The sequence below is a fragment of the Vicugna pacos genome, unplaced genomic scaffold, assembly GCF_048564905.1.
Source record: "Vicugna pacos unplaced genomic scaffold, VicPac4 scaffold_21, whole genome shotgun sequence".
NCBI classification, from domain to species: domain Eukaryota; kingdom Metazoa; phylum Chordata; class Mammalia; order Artiodactyla; family Camelidae; genus Vicugna; species Vicugna pacos.
Genome location: NW_027328742.1, coordinates 21,886,428 through 21,905,759, shown reverse-complemented (window position 1 = coordinate 21,905,759; position 19,332 = coordinate 21,886,428). Strand labels below are relative to the sequence as shown.

At 44.6% G+C, this 19,332-nt stretch overlaps 1 protein-coding gene across 4 annotated transcripts in view; it reads left to right on the top strand.

Annotated features, from left to right (window-relative positions):
- The first annotated feature begins 6,918 nt into the window (after positions 1 to 6,918).
- LOC140685386 (serine/threonine-protein kinase Nek7-like) overlaps positions 6,919 to 19,332 on the top strand; it is a 106,390-nt gene continuing 93,976 nt past the window's right edge. For all 4 annotated transcript variants that reach the window (XR_012070071.1, XM_072957684.1, XM_072957683.1 and 1 more), the window contains exon 1: positions 6,919 to 7,009. Coding sequence is in view for 3 of the 4 variants with exons in the window: in XM_072957684.1 (XP_072813785.1) it covers positions 6,953 to 7,009 (57 nt within the window). In the remaining variant the exon portion in view is untranslated. The remainder of the gene's footprint in view (positions 7,010 to 19,332) is intronic.

Here is a 19,332-nt window from a genome sequence, read left to right as displayed (position 1 = left end):
GCTCAACGGAGCAGGTCATTGTCTGAGAGCTACTTAATCTGTTATAATTTTATTGTACTTGGGGTGCCTTTCAATTCTAAAACTACGATTCTAATGATTCTCAGAAATCAATGCTCGTCTGAAGGTTCTTTGTCATTTTAGATATAAACCTTTCTTAGCTAGAGGACCCAATGTCCATAGTTCATAAACAGAAAACACAGAACTTAATTTAGCCTCCTTGATGATGCGGGATCACCCTCAAAACAGAAGGGATCAGACTGTGCTGTAGCACAGTATTGCTGGGGTCCACAGAGGCACAAAGGGTAATATGTCCCCAGACTCAGTGGCTCTGGATTGCTCTGTGATAATCATTTTCTTTCTTCTTTTTCTGCTTGCTGTTGAACTGTTGAACATTCAGTGCTCAGATTTTGATGCTGTCAGCATATCTACCCATTTTATCTCATTTTTGTTCTGTTTGCTGCTTTTATTCTCCATGAGTCTTGGGAGTCAGATCCCCAAGTTCTGTTAGAATTACATGTAAAGTAAGAGCAAATCAGCTCTGAATAAGGATCTAAGATTACTGCCATGGCCTGTTTCTTGAGACTTAGTGCAATCTGGTCTGCTGTTTAATTAAAGGTGTGTATGTCAGAGAGAGAGAAACACACACACACACAGAGTGTATGTTTGCATGTGTGTGGATATATAAATGTGCTTTTCCTTTCTGGTGTTTTAACTGTGATTGTGTGAAGTCAAGCTCAGGATAAGTAAAACGTGACAGCCTATAATTTGCCTAAAGAAATTGAGAAGCATAGAAAAATCTAAGATTAGAAGAAATTCTGTAACATTGCATACAAGAGATAATCCTGGTTGCCCCTGAGATTACACAAACACTTTGTGAGGATTATAAAGTAGGATAAGGAGCAATCGTTATCTCTGAGAAACAGCAGTTACATGATTAGTCCAAATTCCCATGGGAAATTGAAAGAAATTGATGATCAGACTTGAGGTCTCAGACTCCCAAACTGGAGTTCCTTCAGTTACTACGAAATGCTGCCCACATGATAATCATTATTCAAAATCAAAAGAAATCCTGTGCCTCTGAACTTCTACACCACATTGGGAGGGCACATAACCAAGCATGCGGGTTTGGAGTAGGTACCATGGGTCCCCCTAATCAACCACCGAGTGTGCTAAACAGAATCACCTGAAGGGCTTGTGAAAAACGTGGATGCTCAGGTCCCATTATTAAGAGTCTATTTTAGCAGATCTGGGATTGGGACCAGAAGTCTGGGAGAGATTTTCACCCTTAACTACTTAAGCATCCAACTCCATTGTAACTATAATACCGTTATCCCTCCAGGTTTGGATTTTACGAGAAACGTAAGTTGCCTTTGTGTCCCCAGTCATTTAGTGTTCAGGCTGGGGCTTTAGATAGCCAGAAGGTCATTGTTTTACTTTGTTTTGTTTTGTTTTTTCACAGCACATCCTTCTTCCTGCTGTGGCCTTTCCTGTCCGTCTCACTGTGTACTTCTCAGCTGCTTTGCCCACGCCTGTGCCAAGATAACAGAGTACCTAGGCATGCATGAGATCCCACCCAGTTTCTTTCTGTTCTCCCTCGACTTGTGATACTCAGCTGGAAGTGGTGACGAGGTTACTACAGGACGTTCTAACTGGCCGGGCCCTGCCTCACGGGATGGTTGAGGCTTTTTCAGCAATGATCATGTTTTTGAAAGAAGGGTCAAGTGGTTGAAGGTAATGTTAATAGTAAAAATGGTGACAGTGATTCAGCTGGGAACTCAAAGTATCTGACGGGGTTGAAGGCACACCTGCCAGATGCTACCCCAGCAGCAATAGGGGAGCTTAGTGAGAGTAGACACCAGAACAGGTGTTTTTAAACACATTACCTCATTTAAAACTCACGACAGTCCTAAGATGGGAATACGATTGTTCCTTTTTTATATATAATGAAACTAAAGTAGAGAAGCAATTGATCCAAGTTTGTACAGCTAGAAAGATGCAAAGACAGGTTGAAAATCAGTGTGGCAGGTGTAGGGTTTTACTTCTGGCCACTGGCCTACATTGGCACACAACCAGATTTGTGCCAGACTATGATCTGAATACACATTCAGATGTTGCAAGGATCTGAATGCTTGCCTGTGATCCTAAGCAATGCTATGGAGAAGGCTGGTTCCCTCTGTATACCTTGGGGGCATTGTAGGAAAACTGAACCATGTAGGTTCTAGAAGCTTTGTACCAAAAGGCCAAGAAATCTTCTGTACCCTGAAGTCAGTATCAGGGTCTGCGACTGATTCAATGCCTGGGGGAAACATGGCGGTCTCACTGAACACAGGGAGCCCTCTCCATCAGGGAGCCCTGTAGAATTCCGAAGAAATCACAGAGAAGGAGGCTGCCCACAGGTCTGCAGGACCTTGAGAGCTGGCCTGTGGGCTCCCTGCTGCTTTAGAGAGGTTCCAGTCTCCTTCCTCATACTTAAAATCAGATGTCAACATGATGGAGCTGGGTTGGAAATAGCATTGTCACCAATGAACGCTGAACCCGGTGGTCTCTGAACACCTGGGTGGCTGAGTCGCTAAGGACCCTGCAAACGAATAGGGTAAACACATGAGGCCTGGGTCTCCCAGCCAACCCTGTTCCAACCAGAATAGCTCAGCTGAAATATATTTTATATATTGAGCTTCTCTGTAAACTTCTATTTGAAGAAGGTATTCCATGTTAAGAAACATGCTTGAAAATAACTGTTTCTATCCTCCTGAATTCATCTATTATTTTTCCTAAACCCTCCTGGGCAGTTGGGGATCTGAAGTCTAGTCTCTGAGGCTGAACAAAGTCTGAGGAATAACCTCTCCCTTCCGTAAGCTCCCAACTTATCTGGTTGGTCTCTGTCTTAGCCCTTTATTGAGATGGAAAAGGGACCAATGTATCAAGTGCCCTTGATGGCAAAATTGTATCCTTGTCTGAGGAAAGGACAACTCTTCAATTAAACCTGATACTTCAGGTCACAAAGGGATGAAGGGACTACCACTCAGGTCCCTGTATATCACTGTGGAAAGAACATCACTTCTACCACTGTCCACCCTTAGTCAACTCATACCTGAGTGTCTATTGTACAAAATATCCAGAGAAAGCCTGAGTTCCCTTGGGCAGGGAAGAGTGTCTGGCTATCTAGCTCCAGCAGACGCCATTGATTGCCTGCTTGGTGATTATTATTCACTGTAGGTCCCTGCAACGTGGAGTTTATGATCTGGAAGACTGAATGCATAGTTAACATATTTATATATTAAAATGTGTTTTAATTTTATTTATGAGGTGATTAGTGGGAAAATATTACATATAAATATCTTTGACCTTTAGAAATATGATAAATAATGGTTTTAAATCAGTATACAAACATTCTGTAAAAGCATTAAGACTCCGGTGACACAAGGAGTCATGTTAGATATTATGTAAAGACAAATTTCTTTTTGTTCATTGTGTTACTAAGCTTACATGCACAGTGAGGGAGTCGCACAGACCTGTGTCTTCTGAGCAGGGGGCCTTTGACCTCTGTCTGGGACGCTGTAGAAGGGGCTTTCCTGTCAGGCGGATCGTTAGATTAAATCACTTCTAAGATTTCTTTGATTTTTATGTTTCCTTTTCTTTTTTCTTAAACTTTGGCTTCTTTTCTTCATTGTTTTATCTGCTTAGACGTTATCTCATATCAGCAGGCATGGTGGAGCCCTCCTTGCTGTAACCCAGCACACGGCTTCTCATAGTCGCTTCTTAGGGTAGTCAGGCTGGGGGATATTAAAATCTGTTATACAAAGAAAGCATTTTGTGATTAAATGAGTTAGATATAAGTAAAGTTTTTTTTTAAAAAAACTGCTGGGCTGCTTCAGTGCTTTAGTTTGTTGATGTTGACCATGACTTTCTGAGAGAGACTGATACAGCAAGTAGTACTCCACAGAGGTCTTTGACCAGGAAGCCCTTTTTTTCATGGAGTGTCTTGTGAAAACTGTCTGAGGGACACTAGAGGTGAAGTGTTGATGCTAATGATTTATATTTCACACTGAAAGGTATTCTAATTCATTACTGGGATTCTCTTTCTCCTTGCCTCTCCTCCCTCTCCAAATCCAACACTATATAAATAAAATGGAAATAAAAGCAAAAATTAAAAAATAAGACCTAATTAAATTTATAAGCTTTTGCATAGCAAAGGAAACTATAAACAAAACAAAAAGGCAACGTACGGAATGGGAGAAAAACATTTGCAAACGATGCAACTGAGAAGGACTTCATTTCCAGAATATACAAACAGCTCATACAACTCAGTAACAAAAAGGCAAACACCCCAATGAAAAAATGCAAACATTTCTCCAGTGAAGACATACAAATGGCTAATAGCAGATGAAAATGCGCAATATCACTAATTACCAGAACAATGCAAATCAAAACTACAATGAGGTATCACCTCACACCAGTCAGAATGGCCATCATTAAAAAGTCCATAAACGATAAATGCTGGAGATTGTCGTACTAAGTGGAATAAGCCAGAAAGAGAAAGAAAAATACCATATGATATCACTCATATGTGGAATCTAAAAAAAAAAAAAAGACAAATGAGTTTATTTACAAAATAGAAATAGACTCACAGACATAGAAAACAAACTTATGGTTACTGGGGGGAAAAGAATTGGGGAGGGGTAAATTGGGAGGTTGGGATTAGCAGATACACACTACTATATATAAAATAGATAAACAACAAGGTCCTACTGGGAATTATATTCAATACCTTATACTAACCCATAAAGAAAAAAATATGAAAAGGAATACATATATATATATGTACAACAGAATCACTGTGCTGTGCACCAGCAATTAACATTGTAAATCAACTATACTTCAATTAAAACAAAATGAATCCAACAATGTACAAATATGATTATGTATCATGACTAAGTGGGGTTCATCCCAGAAATGAATACTGGCTTTACATTCACCAAAGTGAATGTTCAAAATTCAACATTTTAACAAAGTAAAAAATATATGGTCAGCTCATATACAGAAGCAGCATTTGACAAAAATCTAACATCTTTATAAAATCTTTCAGCAAAGTAAGAATCTAACATCTTTATAAAATCTTTCAGCCTGATAAATTAGGGCATATGGGGAAAACGTGCATCTTACATTAAATGTAATAGTAAATGACTGAATACTCTTCTCCTGAGGTAAGAACAAAAAGAGGGTGTCTCTACTTCTGTTCATTGTGCTGGAGGTTCTAGCCATTGCAGTAAGGCAAGAATCTGTAAGAAATCTGCTTGACCTAATAAGTGAGTTTAGCACACTTGCAAGATAAAGGGCCAATATATAGAAATTAGTTGTGTTTCTGTACACTATAATAAAATGGAAATAAAAAGCACCCACTATTTATAATAGTATAAAAAATATAATATACTTAGGAAATAACTTGGAAACAAATGTGAAAGATGAGTACTGAAACTGAAAACCATTATTGAAAGAAGTTAAACCTGAAATAAATGAGATATCCTGTGTCCTGGATTTGAAAACCCAGTATTAAAATGTCAGTTCTTCCCATATTGATCTATAGAGTTGATGTAATCCTAATCAGGATCCCAATAGGCTTTTAAAAAAAGTAGAAACAGGATGGTTCTAAAATTTATATTAATATCAGATATGATTAAATGTATGTCCATAGCAAAGCTGCGCTATACACCAGTTAATTTAGTGTATGTCTGTGCAGTTGTTTGATGTATATGACAAGGATGATAGAGCAGTGCTGCAGTGGGGTGTGGGGTAAAGGGTCATCTTTTCATCATGTGATCTGAAGGCTACTGGATAGGCATATATGGAAAAAGAAACTAAATATTGACTTCACCATAAAGACAAACATTTAATTCCAGGTCAATTGCAGATCTAAATATGAAAGGCAAAAACAGTAAAGCTTACATTAGAAGATAACATGAGAATTTAGGGTAAAGGAAATAATTCTTAAAGAGTACCCCAAATCATTAATCATAAAGAGAAAGATTGATTAAGTAGGCCATTTATGAATCTCTGTTCATAAGTTAATTAAAAGACGGCATTGGGAAGATTTTTTAAAGAAAGACAAGTCATAGGATAGAAGAAAATGTTTGTAATACACATGACCCATGTCTAGAGTATTTTTACTGCTTTTTAAAGAGTATGATGAAGTGAAGATGTGTTTTAGTTTCTCCATCTGTTGATCCTGTTTAAGTGGACCCTAACTTTTTAACCCACAAGATTTTAGTTATAAAATTACTCTTAGGAAGAGCCTAGAGATACTTGGCATTTGTTTCCTTTGTAGTTCGGTCTGTGAGCTTTGTGCAGTACTTGGCACATGACTGGCTTCAGCCTACTGTGTTTGCTGAATTAATGGATGGTGTTTTATAATTACAAACAGAGTGTGCAAAAAAGAGTAAACACTCATATGAGGACCGACCTTTTAAGTTTAAACCTAAGAAATCACAGGAAGCATTGTAGTTGGACATAAAGAACAGAAGTACTAACACTTTCAGAATATAAAGAAGAGGTGCATTTTAGGAATGTGAAGCACTGGCCGTGATTACATGAAGCTGACCACAGCGATGATCATCTTGTACTGAGGAGGGTGAGGGGAAGCTTTTGTGCTCTGTAAGACATAACAGAGAAGGGAGAATTTCATCTCATGAAGCAGGATTTTCTAAGCGTAAAATGCTACTATTGAGAAGGATTAGTTGGGACAGTGAATATTTGTATTAGCCAAACAGAGCTTGGATTTAGCAGATGGCAGATAAAAGTATGGGATGTCTTACTGGGCACTTTTGAAAGATTAGGTGAAATTAACATTCACAAATATCAGGTGTATGATGAGCAACTCAGATTGTTAATGATTGCATTATTTACATTTCAACTTTACATTTTTTGCAGAGTTCTGAAGTTCCTGTTGCATTAGACAATGGATGAGCAATCACAAGGAATGCAGGGGCCACCTGTACCTCAGTTCCAGCCACAGGTAATTGGTTGTGATGCTGCCGCCATGAGAGAGAGAGAAAGTGTGTGTGTGTGCACGCGTGTGTGTGCGCAGAGAAACAGAGATACAGTGAAGGAGGAAGTAGTGCATTCACAGTTCCTTTAGGAAATGAGGTAGCTGGAAGTGCTAATTATGCACTTACAAGTTTAAATCTGCGTTGTTTATATTTTCAAATACTGTTTTAGAAATATGGACAGACATGGAAAAAAGGGCAGCTGTAGCTGTAACTTGAAGTGGATGACCTGTAGACTGAGAGTTGACATCAGGCTTAGGGAGGAAAACAGAAACGGGGGCAGTGCCTGCGTGTTTCGTGCCCGCCTCCGCTTTCGCCGGGACGCCTTCCGGTACTGCCCCTTTGCTCGCTCCCTCTGACTAGGGGTGTGTTTCTCCTGTTCTGGAGTTGCTTGTTTTCTGCAACATAAAACGCAGTTAAAGGAATGTTTACACGCACTGTTGAAATTGATTGTTTGGCCTCCAGTGCGCACCGTGGATGCTTGCCACGGAGTCCAGACACGTGGCGTGTCCGAAATGCCGTCCCCGCCACGTGCGGGGCGGCACCTCGGTCTCGCGGTTCCTCATGCCCGCGGCTGTGCGGCCTCCGCGGTGTCTCAGAGTTGCTCTGCGAGCCTTGGCCCAGATTTGCTTGGTAGTGATTCTGGCAATGAGGAATCCATAGGTGTTCTTTCACATGAGCTCTGGAGCAGAGAAGTGTGGGGCCTCGGGTCGAACAGCTGCCCTGTTGCAGCGGCCCTCAGAGCCTCCGCTGTATTACTGTGCGCTGGGAGGTTCCGGGGGCCCTTGCAGGGTGTGGTGTTTTCCAAACTAATTTGACTACAGCACCCTTTTTTAGAGCACATCTGTTGGCTTCTCTCGAATCAGTGTCTGTGAAGCGCAGCTCGGGAAATACTGCCTACAGAGTAAACTATCTTTTCTGCCTCTGTACTTTATTCGTTTTTCACCCTTCACCTCCCTCTCCAATGTTTGAAATCCTGCCCATCCTTCAAGGAGCATCTAAAATGCCACCTCCACTCTGAAGGTTTTTCCGATTTTGTGGACGTAGTATTTTTTTCTTGGAAACTTGATGATACATTCTTCGTATGTCTCTTCTGCTGTTTCTGAGGTCTTGGGGTCATTTCATATGGACATTGTCCTTATCTTTCCTGTTGGGTCAAACTCTCCGTAAGGATTCGGGCTGTGCCCTACCGCGGCTGCCCCGTGGTCCCGCAGCTCTGCGCGTGGAGCCGGGGCTCAGCACGGTTGTGCGATTGAAACCAACCAGTGCTTCTTCACGTGAACGTGTTTAAATTATCCCTTTACTTAATTGCACTTTCAGTTGCTTTGTTATGCCTTTCTGAATTCTCTGTACTGTGTTTGGAAGAGACACCTTTTAGCTTAGAGTAAGGCCAGTATTTTAATTTCAAGATGATTTTTTTTAAAATCTATCATTTATATTTTGTGCTACGATCATAAATTTGTCAAGGTTATAGTAGGCAGCTTCTTTCTGTTAGATACAAACATTATCTTAGTGCTATTTTTACAGACATGCTTGGATACTCTTGTTTCATATTCGTTGTCTCCAGTGAAGACAGTGAAAGAAGCAGCTCTCAGATTAGGGAGTTTGTCTTATGATTTTGAAATGTTTGGTTTTGAACAGCCCTAAATTTCAAAGGAAAAAAAGAATGAGCACTGTAATTTCTGCCTCCTACTGACTCACCGATCAGGGAAGGTCAGAGTGGCATTAGGAGGCGAAAATGAGAGTCCTGGTTCCCTGGGACCCACGGGCTACCACGCGGCATAAATGTCAAAATCACACACGTGGTTCTGCGTCTCTTTCACGTGGTTCCATTCCTCTCTTCCTCCTGCCGCTGCTCCCACGTGGAAATCAGCAAGTGTCACCCCAGGTTCTCACTGCCTGTGGCAAGTGTGGGGGGGAGGGAGGGTCTTCTGCCTCTGCATCCAGACTGATGGTGTGAGGTTACCCGACAAGAGTTTACAGGCGTTACTGCCTATTAAGTCTCTGAAAAATGTTCCTGCTCTCAGTAGCATTATTTTAAAAGGCTGGCAAAGGACAGCCTCTGCTCGGGGTTGGCAGCCTGCTTTTGTTTTGTTCCACACCACTGGCCTGAATAACGGGGTGATGCAGCAACATATGGTTAGCTGAGTGACTGCTTCTGCTTTTGAGATGCTAGTGCGTGTCTGGACAGAAGCAGCAAACGGAGGAAGTCAGCTTTCTAGGTGTCAGAGACCAATTCCCTGTGTTATGACAAGTGATGTGTATTCTTGGCATATCTGTCTTTTCCTTGTTCTGAGATGAATACTCTGACCCCATAATGCATAATATGTGGTTTCATTTTTAGTACAGTGTGAGTTCCTTTTTTTTAAGCCTTAGAATGTGAGATTTATGTATCTATTTTTTTGTATTATTGTCATTCTTTTGAACTTAGTTTTTTTTTTTTTCCTATCAGCTTCCCTTTCCTTCCCTTTTTCTTTCTTTGATTCCTTTCATTGAAGCCTGGAAAGTACTGAAAGGATTTATTTGACTGGATTTGTGTCCTATATATTCACATTGCTTTTGGACTCTAGTTTGTAGGACAGTGGATTTGGCTAAATTTTTTAAAATGCAAACTGTATAAAAGATGGTGACAGAAATAGTAAAATGTCTGCTTTTTAGTATAAGACAAATTTTAAACAATGGATATTTACAGCTAACAATTTGTGAGTTTTTAATTTCTGGTCATTGAGTGAAGAGAGCTATGATACATTCAATTTTTATCATAAAGATAAATATAAAATGATTACAATCAGCGTGCAGCGTAAAGACTTTGTGGGAGCGACTCAAGGGAGAATTAGTTTTAGTTGGAATAGTCGTCAGGACCTAGGGTATAATTATTATCTGTAGTTTGAAGATGCCCAGTGTGACACTGGCTCCCTGCGAAGGAGGGAAAGCAGCCCAGATCTACAGGCAGGAGAGTTGGTGCTCCTCCTTTTAACGGCTTGGAAGGGATGAGAGTCTCATCTGGGAGTCTTCCAACCCGAGCCTCCCCTCAGGCTGGCCGGCGGCCCGGCCTGCCGCCCCGAGCTCGCGCGCCTCTGGGAGCGAGCGGGGCGGACAGGGGGCCGGCTGGGTTGAGTGGGTCACCTCCCCCTCTCTTTAGCCCGTCTTACAGAACTACTTTCTTTGTGAAATAAAGGTCATTGTGTCGTTTGCTTCTTTTGCTAAGTTGAGTTTGCCAAGGTTTTGTCCTATGGCATTGAGCACAGCCTCTGTTTTCAGAAGCCTCTGCAGAAGTTGAGGTGACGTTCTCCACCTAACAGCCTCATCCAGCCGCTTTATTGCTGCAGGTCTGGGGGATGGAGTGGCGGCTGCTCCGAGGGAAGAGACCTGCTGTAGTTAGAGCTGATGCCCTTGAACCTCCAGTGAGGCTCAGTGCTGCCAGCAGTCCTGTCCTTGGTCCCCGCGCTGCCCACTCCCCAGCGGCGTCTCCTGTCCCCTCTCCTCAGAACCCCCACTCCCTGTCCTCTCTCTCAGCTGCTGTGCCCTTGCTTCCTGTTTCACCGACAGACGGAAGCAGTCAGACGAGGACTTCCCCGGGACCTGCAGCGCGCGGTCGGCCTCATCTGCCCTGTCAGCTGCGCCAGCCCTGCCCGGGCCACCAGAGCCGTGTGCAGCCCCACGCCCGCTGGGCTCTGCGTGGCGCTGTGTGCTGCGAGGTCTCCCATCTAAACGGCGAACCAGAACAAACCCCAACCAGAAAACGGCTTTCAAAGTCCTTCTTTTCTCCAGCCGTTCACCTCTCTCTCTGTTGCCTTTTGCTGCTGAGTCCTTAGCTGTGTAGGTCTGTGTCCTGTTCCCCCTTCGCTCTCTTAGGTGTGCTCGGGGGGGGGGGCTTTCTCCCCTCCGTGCCGCCGCGGCTGCTCTCGCCCCGGTCCCCGGGGCCTCCTGTGCTCAGTCCCTGCGCCACCCTTAGACCTTGTCTTCCTTGGTCGTCAGCTACACTTGAGAGAGTCGGCTGCATTCTGTTCTTTGAAACCTGTTCATTGCTCTGCTTCCGAGAGCCTTGTTTCCTTCTCGGCTTACTGGTCTGTCCTTTGCTGACTTCCCTCCCCTCCTGGACTCTTCGCAGCGGAGCGCTCTGCGGCCCAGAGCGTCTTGCCCTATGTGCGCTGCTTGGAGATCCCTTCCAGGTTCATGATCCTGAGTATGGTCCGCGTGCTGGTGGCCTCTCTACTTTAGACTGGATCTACCTCCTGATCCCAGACGCGAGCAGCCAGTCACCTACTTGTCATCAAATTTGCGTGTCTCAAACTGGGCACATGTGAAACTGAACTGTGAATGTTCCCACAAACTGTCTGTGTGCAGGCCTCTCTGTCACAGTTGGCGGCATGTCCCTCCTTTGATCTGCCCAGGCCAAAGCTCCTGGAGACGTCCCCGACCCCCCATCTCTCGCATGTCCTGTCTCACCGCTGACAGGTCCCGCAGCGCCCCCTTCTGCATACACTTCGGGTGGGAGTACTTCTTGCCTCATTTGCTGCTGTCACTCTGCTCAGTTATTTTCATTTTCCCTGTAACTTACTGCGGTCACTCCCCAGTTGGTCTCTGTTTCTGTCCTGTCCTCACTTCAGTCTACTGTCAGCATGTAAGTCAGGGCAAAATTATTTAACATTTAAATATAAAATATACAATTTCAGTCAAATCATCTCTCTTTAAAATCTAGTAGTTTCTCATCCTTCCTCATCGTGGCTCCCCCCACTCATCTTCTTCCAGTGTGTGTGCAGACGCCACCTTCCTCGGCCGTCCCATGAAAGCCGACCCTTCACACCCACCCATTAAGCCACTTATCCCTTCTATTTTGCTCACTGTCTTTCCTCTTTCTCCAGAGTATAAACTTCATTCCCAGTCTCCAGAACAGTACCTGGAGCACATGGTAGGCATTCAGTAAACACTTGCTGAAGACAAACGTGGTGTCAAGTCAACCCATTCTCTTTCTTCTCAAGCACCACTTTTTAAATGAATATTAAAATATATCAGTATCTCTAGAATTTTTAGGCACAAGTTCAAGCAGTGGCCCATACCTCGGTGCCCCCATCAGAGGGATGGTAGGAAGCCATTCTTGGCATCGCTTTGTCAGACTAGACGTGAGGAACGAGCCTGCATCGCAGCAAGGAAGAAAGCTGAGAGAGAGAGAGAGAGAGAGAGGGGGAACTTCCTCCAGGAAGAGCTTCCACAGCTCTCTGAGCCCAGGACTCCCGTACGTTGTCTGAGATGTCTGAGCTCTTAATGTACCGTTTTACTCTTTTTTTTGGTAAAGCCTGTGTACAAATGTAAATATATATATATAGTAAATGGTTTATTAGAGAAAACCACGTACAGCCTGCACTTCTTACTGACTTTCTTTCCACCTCCTTGCTGTACCCGGAGCGAGCCTCCTCCCCCCGTGGTCGCTGTCCCCCGTCACCTGGCACGTGGGGCGGCTCGCTCTCTGGTCCCCGCGCCGGGAGGGTCAGCGGCAGAGGCTCACCCTCCGCATCCGCAGAGCCTCTTCCAGACCCCACCCGCTCCTTCTTGGGAGGGGGGCTGGTGAGCCCCGCCGCGTGGAGGCTCCGTCTCGGCCTCCCGGTGGCCCCAGGCTCCCTGCCTCGCCGTCACCTGCGTCTCGCCTTCGTCCCGGGCGCAGTGCCGCTGCTGCTTGGTTCTCACAGCGCGGCCGCCCCGCGCCGAGCGGTTTGCATGTCCGTCACCCCCGACATCAGGCCGCCGCGCACACCTCGCACACGGGGAGGCCCGGGCTCGCCCGGCCCAGGTCGCACGCGGCCCTGGGGTGGGGCTGTCGGCGGCTCGCTCGCTTCCCGGCAGACGCTCCTCACACACTTCCTGGCCAGTCTCACCGTCCCAGTCCTCGTGACCCTTCGTGTTTCCGGGCACCTCCGGCTCCTCGTCTTCGAGGCGTGTTCTGGCCCGGCCTGTCTTCCCTGTGTCGGGTAGCCCTGCCCGCCTGGTTGTCCGGACCGCAGGCAGGCGGGCCTCATGCTTCGCGTTTAGCCAGTTTTCCTGCCCCCTTGATTGGACTCCCTCACTAGCTAGTGAACCTGCTGAGTCTTCACATCCTGACGGTGACCGCTCCCCTTTAGATTACTGCCACCTCTTGTCTAGCTTGTTGCAGAAGCTTCGGATCTGGTCTCTTTACCTCTCGTGTTACCGTTTCTAGTTCATTCTTTACATTGTAGCAAGAGTCATGTTTCCAAAGTGTACCTTTTGATGCGTTACTTTCTTTGACTTTTGGGATGGATTCTGCATTTTCACGTGTGCCGGGAAGGGTCTTGCATCCCCTGGTCTCCTTTCTCCTCTCCAGCTGCACCTCGTGTCACTCCCTGCTTTGGACTCGGGTTCAGCCTTGTCTTGCTTACATTGCACTCTCTTTGGGCTCCAGGATCTCGGGTGCCAGGGTGATGGTGTCAGGAGCTGTTCGGGGAGATTTAGTCTCCAGCAGAAGGTAATAAGCATAAGGGCTCATTATAATGTATGTGAACTACATGAAGAGACCCTGAGGAAAGTTCTCTGAGAGGAAATGTGAAATTAAGAAGGCAACAAAAAGATGACTCGTTTTTGGGTCATTTCATACACGGGTGTGCTTCTAGTAAATGAGAATACATTCCACCAGGAGTGCAGTGCTCACGAGGTCTGTAGGTCGTGTTTTGTATCAGTGAATAGTAGGTAACGGGTGCTCCATAAATCCATGCTGAATGAATGGATTGATCTCTAAATGAAAGCAAAACAGTAATCAGTCTAACTGTACTATGTTAATATCGTATAGATTTTAGTTACTTTAGAGTTATTTTAGGAAGTGACTATGGGGCCATATAGTATAAGAGATCTGTCAGATGAGAAGTGGTATCAGAATGTTTAGAGCCTGGCTGAGCTCTGGATTTAGATTGATTGTTCATATTTACATATTTAGGGATAAGTGTTTCTCAAATTTTAGAGGAAGTTCCTTGAGGGATTTAGATGATTGAAAAAATGGGGCTACAGAAAGGATTCTCTCATCTTCTCTCTTGGAAATTTATTTTTGAATAGTCCATTGAGAGTGGAGTGGGCAAAGATGAGGTCGACATGAATCGAAGTTTCCAAACTCCACCTGGAACTGCATTCAGAGCCTGACATATAGTTTTAAGAAATACAGTGATGAAAGTAGTTCCATTTTTGAGGGTGAATTTGATATTTGGAGATAATTTAAAAATCCTTTGGAGCCAAACACGTACTTGGTGAAAAAAGTATAATCTTGGTATTCATTCTTCCTTTGATCAAAATGAGCTGTCTTCTTAAATGAGGCCAGTGATTTTCATATGGTTCACAAGCTGATGACAGTTCCACAGGAGGGGTTACGAATACATGTTCGGCGTTGGAAGCCTTCCTGGAGTAAGTGCATGTCCTCCCGTGGTGCAGGTTTGAAGAGCAGCGTTCAGTGCATAGATTCTAATGTGTTTGTTAGAATTCGATTGTATCATTTTACATTTAGGATACCTTTATATTTTGTCTCCCTTTATATCATTATTATGTGACTATTATATGACTTTCGTATGGCCTTGGTTATGTTTGACAGATTTCTCACTAAATATTCATAAAACAAATATTTCCCAAATTTAGAAATTTTGATACATTTCTTTTTCTAAGAGCACTTACATAAAATAAATTTAATGATGCATTCTTTTTGTTTTTCCCTTGACTGGACCTCATTTGGTGCAGGAGGACAAGAGGGTGGTGGAGGAGGAGGTTTTAGAAGAGTTACCGTGAGGTGGGCATCCAGTGGAGGGTGAGGAGAGCACCAGGAATCAGTGTAACTCAACACTACCTTCCAGAACCAGCGGTGGGGGAGGTTGGACAGTGGATGACACTGACCAGAGTGAGCAGAGCGAGAAGGGAAGGCGGAGGATGGTACTCTGTGGAACACCAGCATCCACGGGGAGGAGGATGTGGAGGAGCTGGAGGAGGCGGGAGGGCTGGTTGGTGTGGTGGCTAAGAGCATGAGCTCTGAAGTCAGATTGCCTGGGATGAGTGTCTGGGACCCTCCAGCCCCGACTGTCTAGCTGTGTGAGGGAGGGCAGGTTATTTAACATCTATAAGCCTCACTTGTCTCATCAGTAAATTAGAGAAACAGTAGTTTTTACCTCCAGCAGATATGGAGCTTTCACTGTGGTGCTGGGCACAGAGATGGCACTCGTTGGATGATGATGGTACGGCCAGTAGTTAGTGCTGGTTGGATGACGATGCTGCTGATGGTTAACCCTCATTAGAGGGTGGCGATGGTGATGGCGACAGTGACTGCATTCTACACGATGATCTAGGCACACAGGTTCCTCTGCCCATGGCCTGCTTCTGCATCGTATTACGTCCTTTATTTGGTTTTTATTACCGCTTTCTGCCCACACTGCTTCTTTAGCCTTGTTTACCTCAGTAACTGGTATCACTGTCCATCGAGGTGCACAAGCCCACATCTATGACTTACCCGCTCTGTCCCCACTCCTCAGACTCCACTCCTCAGACTCCACTCCTCAGCATCTTCTCTGCCTCTGCCTCACGGTCACATCCTGATTCCATCTGCTGCTGCGTCTCACTATAACTGTCAGGTCAGGCCCACTACCTTTCTGTCCAGGCTCCCTGCTCCCACTCCTGCAATCCTCCTCCTCCTCCGCCCCACTTCCTTGTGCATGCAGCGTCCTGAGTGAGTTCTCCCTGTGAGTGTGCGTGAGATCACGGCGCAGTGCTTCCCTGCCGGCAGCTGGGGTCCTTCCTCTTGCTGCGGCGCACGGCGTGGCCGCCCGCGCGTCCCGCCTCCACCCTGCTCCCCGCGCGCCAGCCCGTCTTCCTTGAGCACACGAGCTCATTCCTTTCCCGAGGACATTTTCTCCAGGGGTTCTTTCTGCTCTTCCTTTTCCTTCTGGTTTTTCAATCTCAACATAAAGGTCACCCCCTCAGCAGGGTCCTCCCAGAGTTATCCAGTTTAAAATAACCATCCACTCATTTTCCACTGTATCGCTCCATTGTATTTCTCTGCATAGTACTTAAATATTAGATATTACTGTGTATTTGCTTACTGTCTTTTTATTGTTTTTGTATTTGTTTGCCCCCTCCTCTATTAATAATTGTGGAATAAATGAATAAATTGTGGAAACCTCTTCCCTCTATTTGTCTCCGTCCGTCTCTGTCTCCCTGAGCCTTTTGCCTGCCCTATTTAATTTTACGGGTATAGCTGATGGTGCTCCTGGCGGGTGGGAATGTCTTTGTCATTAATTAACTATCCTGCTCATGGTATGCTGGGAAAGGTAATCAGTATTTTTGGTTACGTAATTTGGATATAGTGATTATTATGCTGTGTGGTGTAACTAATGATGCTTAAATGATACAAACACCAGGGTCTTATAAATGTTTAATCAGGTAATTGGTTATATTTGGTCACTCATTTTTCTTATGCTACAATGAATTGTCTCCTTTGTTTGATATAAAGCCAGTAATAATGATTAATGACGTATTGTTCCAACTGACGTAAATCTCCCACCCTTAGTATCTTTAGGAATAGGTTACTGCTGAAGTAGTTCAAGAAATTTTAGGGAAGTCATTTCTCAGATGGAAAGAAGCATGACTAATTAGACTCTGCTGGCACATGTGGTTTTTTAAAAAAAAAGTGTTGTTTCATTTTTTTTATTTTCAGTGAGGTTTGTAGAAAGTAATACATAACAGAGTTGTTAGATATTGTCAAAAAGATATTCTAGTTTGTGTAGTTTGGAGATGAGTAATCTCTTTTTAATGATCGTACGTAGCATGAGCTTTATTGCCAAATAAAATAGAAAAGCATTTTGAAGTTTTGTTACTTTTGAATTTTGGAGAAATTTAGGAATATTAATATAAAATAAGACTTTTAAAATCACATGGTTGGTAATATGAAAATCACCAGTAAGAGATAAAAGTGCAATAACAATATAAACCTTATTAATGGTGTCAAATACTGTAATCAGCAGTGGCTTGTCTGTTAGATCACTGATAACAGCACCTCCAGGAGTTACCAGGACGTCGCTTTCTCTCTGGGGAGTCTGTGGAGGCCGTGCTGCGACGCTTCTAATCCCCAGAGAGAATTACCATCGTAACGTTGTCCTGAATTGTCTTACTGCTCATTAAATGTCCTTGCCATCACGTTTAAAGTAAATTAAGGAAATTGATTTAGTCCTAGGAAATTAATTGTTTAACAAGTTTGCACCTGTGAGGATATGAGCCCGTGGCACAGCAGAATGAATTTTATTGTAGAATGAGGAGTATTTCTGTGAAGGAAGCAGTTAACACAGGCTGGCATGTAGAATCCTGATCAGGTAGCGGGATCTGGTGGTATGTGATTAAAGTGCAGATCGACAAGAGATTCGTTAGTGAGACTGCAGAACATTTCAGGTGTTGTATAAAGCTTCCTTCACTCTAGGGTTTGATTTTTTTTGTTTTTAGTTGTCACATATGATTTTGAATGTTTATTTTGTGTTTCTATATTTCAGGACTCTTCTATAGGATAACTTGTTAGGACACATATTCACATATCTCAAGAGGCTAAACATGGTACTTTACCACAAAAATGTAATACAAATGCTGCCAATATCAGTTTTAATTATGTCCTTTATTTAAGGAGTTGTAAGTGTCTTATAGTTAGTAATTAAGAAATAACAACAAAAAGCCAGTAACAATAATAATAAAAAAAACCTATGTAGGCTTATAATTACGTTATCCATGTTAATTAGTTCCATTTTGAGACTTATTCCATAAATGAATCTGTTTAAAATTTCTTGATGGAGTGTGTAGTCTTTATTTAGTAATTTTGGAAGATCCCTTGTGCTGAGTTAGCCGTGCCCTTTCTCGGTTTCTTCTGTCACGAAGAGCTTGCAGTGTCAAACTCGTAGGGTTCATGGGCTTTCAGACAATTACTCTCTTCCGTTTGCCTGTGACTTTAAACTTCATTTAAGCATGTTCCAACCAGGTAGCTGAACTGCCACCAGACATGATTTTATAAATGAGGTGGCCCCCCACGGTAATTAGGAGGCCTTTGGGCAAAGTAATTTTAGTTAGATGTAGTTGGTGTGTGTCACCATGGAGCCTGGGACCCAGGGGTTAGGCTCTGCCCTTCCATGAACCAGGAAGGCAATCCACGTGGTAACTGGGGGACACTCGCTAGAAGACGGAGCCCAGGCCCGGGTGGCACCTGCTCCCAGTGAGGAAGCTGCTGGCACAGGGGTCTAGCAGGATAGAGATAGACTCCAGTTGGGGCCTCGAGGAAGACGGACCCAAAAAGGACACTGAAGTAGAGACTAAAGAATGACAGTCCTAAAAACTCGAGCACCCCAGTGCCCTGTGAGGAGAGGGTGGGGGGAAGGATGCCGCCCCACCTGGGAGGGGAGCTGTAGGTGACAGTGAGCTGGTGCCACGCACCTGGCTGTCCGGTTGACACTCCAATGCCGGGCCTGGATCTGCTTGCCCTACCTGAGAAAAGGAGGAAGCCAGATCTGGGTGGCTGCCTGGCTGAGAAAGGTTCTGAGATACTGAGCACTGAGTCCGGGCGTGGAGCCCAGGCCTTGCACACTCAGTGAGGACCCTGTGCGTTTTCTGTGGGGCGTCTTGGGTGCATCTGGTGCCCGGCGCTCAGTGTCCGCATCGCATTGCCCTGGGTCAGTGGGGGTTACTCAGTGTCCTTAAATGCTGGGGGTTCATGGGGAGTCCGTTCCCTCTGCTGGGAAGCTGTGAGAGGCAGTTGTGGGTCTTCTCACTGGCACTGAGTTCTTCCAGGGACATTCACTTAGTAAATATCTATTGTCTGTTTCATGTCAGGCTGCCTTCCTGGCATCTGGGTACAAGGATAAAACTTGGTTTCTGCCTTTGAGAAACTCTATGAGTGGAGGGAGAAATACATCGTGTAAACAAATGATTAGAATCCAGTTCGGTGTGGAACCCAGCGTGGTGCCTGCACTGAGGATTTGTTGGCAGAGCTGACTGCTGTCGTGTGGGAGCGGAGGCTGGAGCAGAGGCTGGAGCCCGGGTGGGCGGAGGGTGGTCCCCAGACAGGCTGGCAGCTGAGCCTCTGAGTTTTTAGGGTGAGAAGCACAGTTCTTCAGAAGACGTGGGACAAGCCGATGCCTTGCGCTGAGCGGCCAGAGCTCACGTGTGCTAGGGGACAAGTGGTGTGGCTGGTGTGGAGGCCCAGGGTGGATGCGCAGGTAACACAAGAGCCCTCTGTTGGAGGTGGAACAGAGTAGGTTCTTTCTTCCGTAAAAGTTGAAAATCC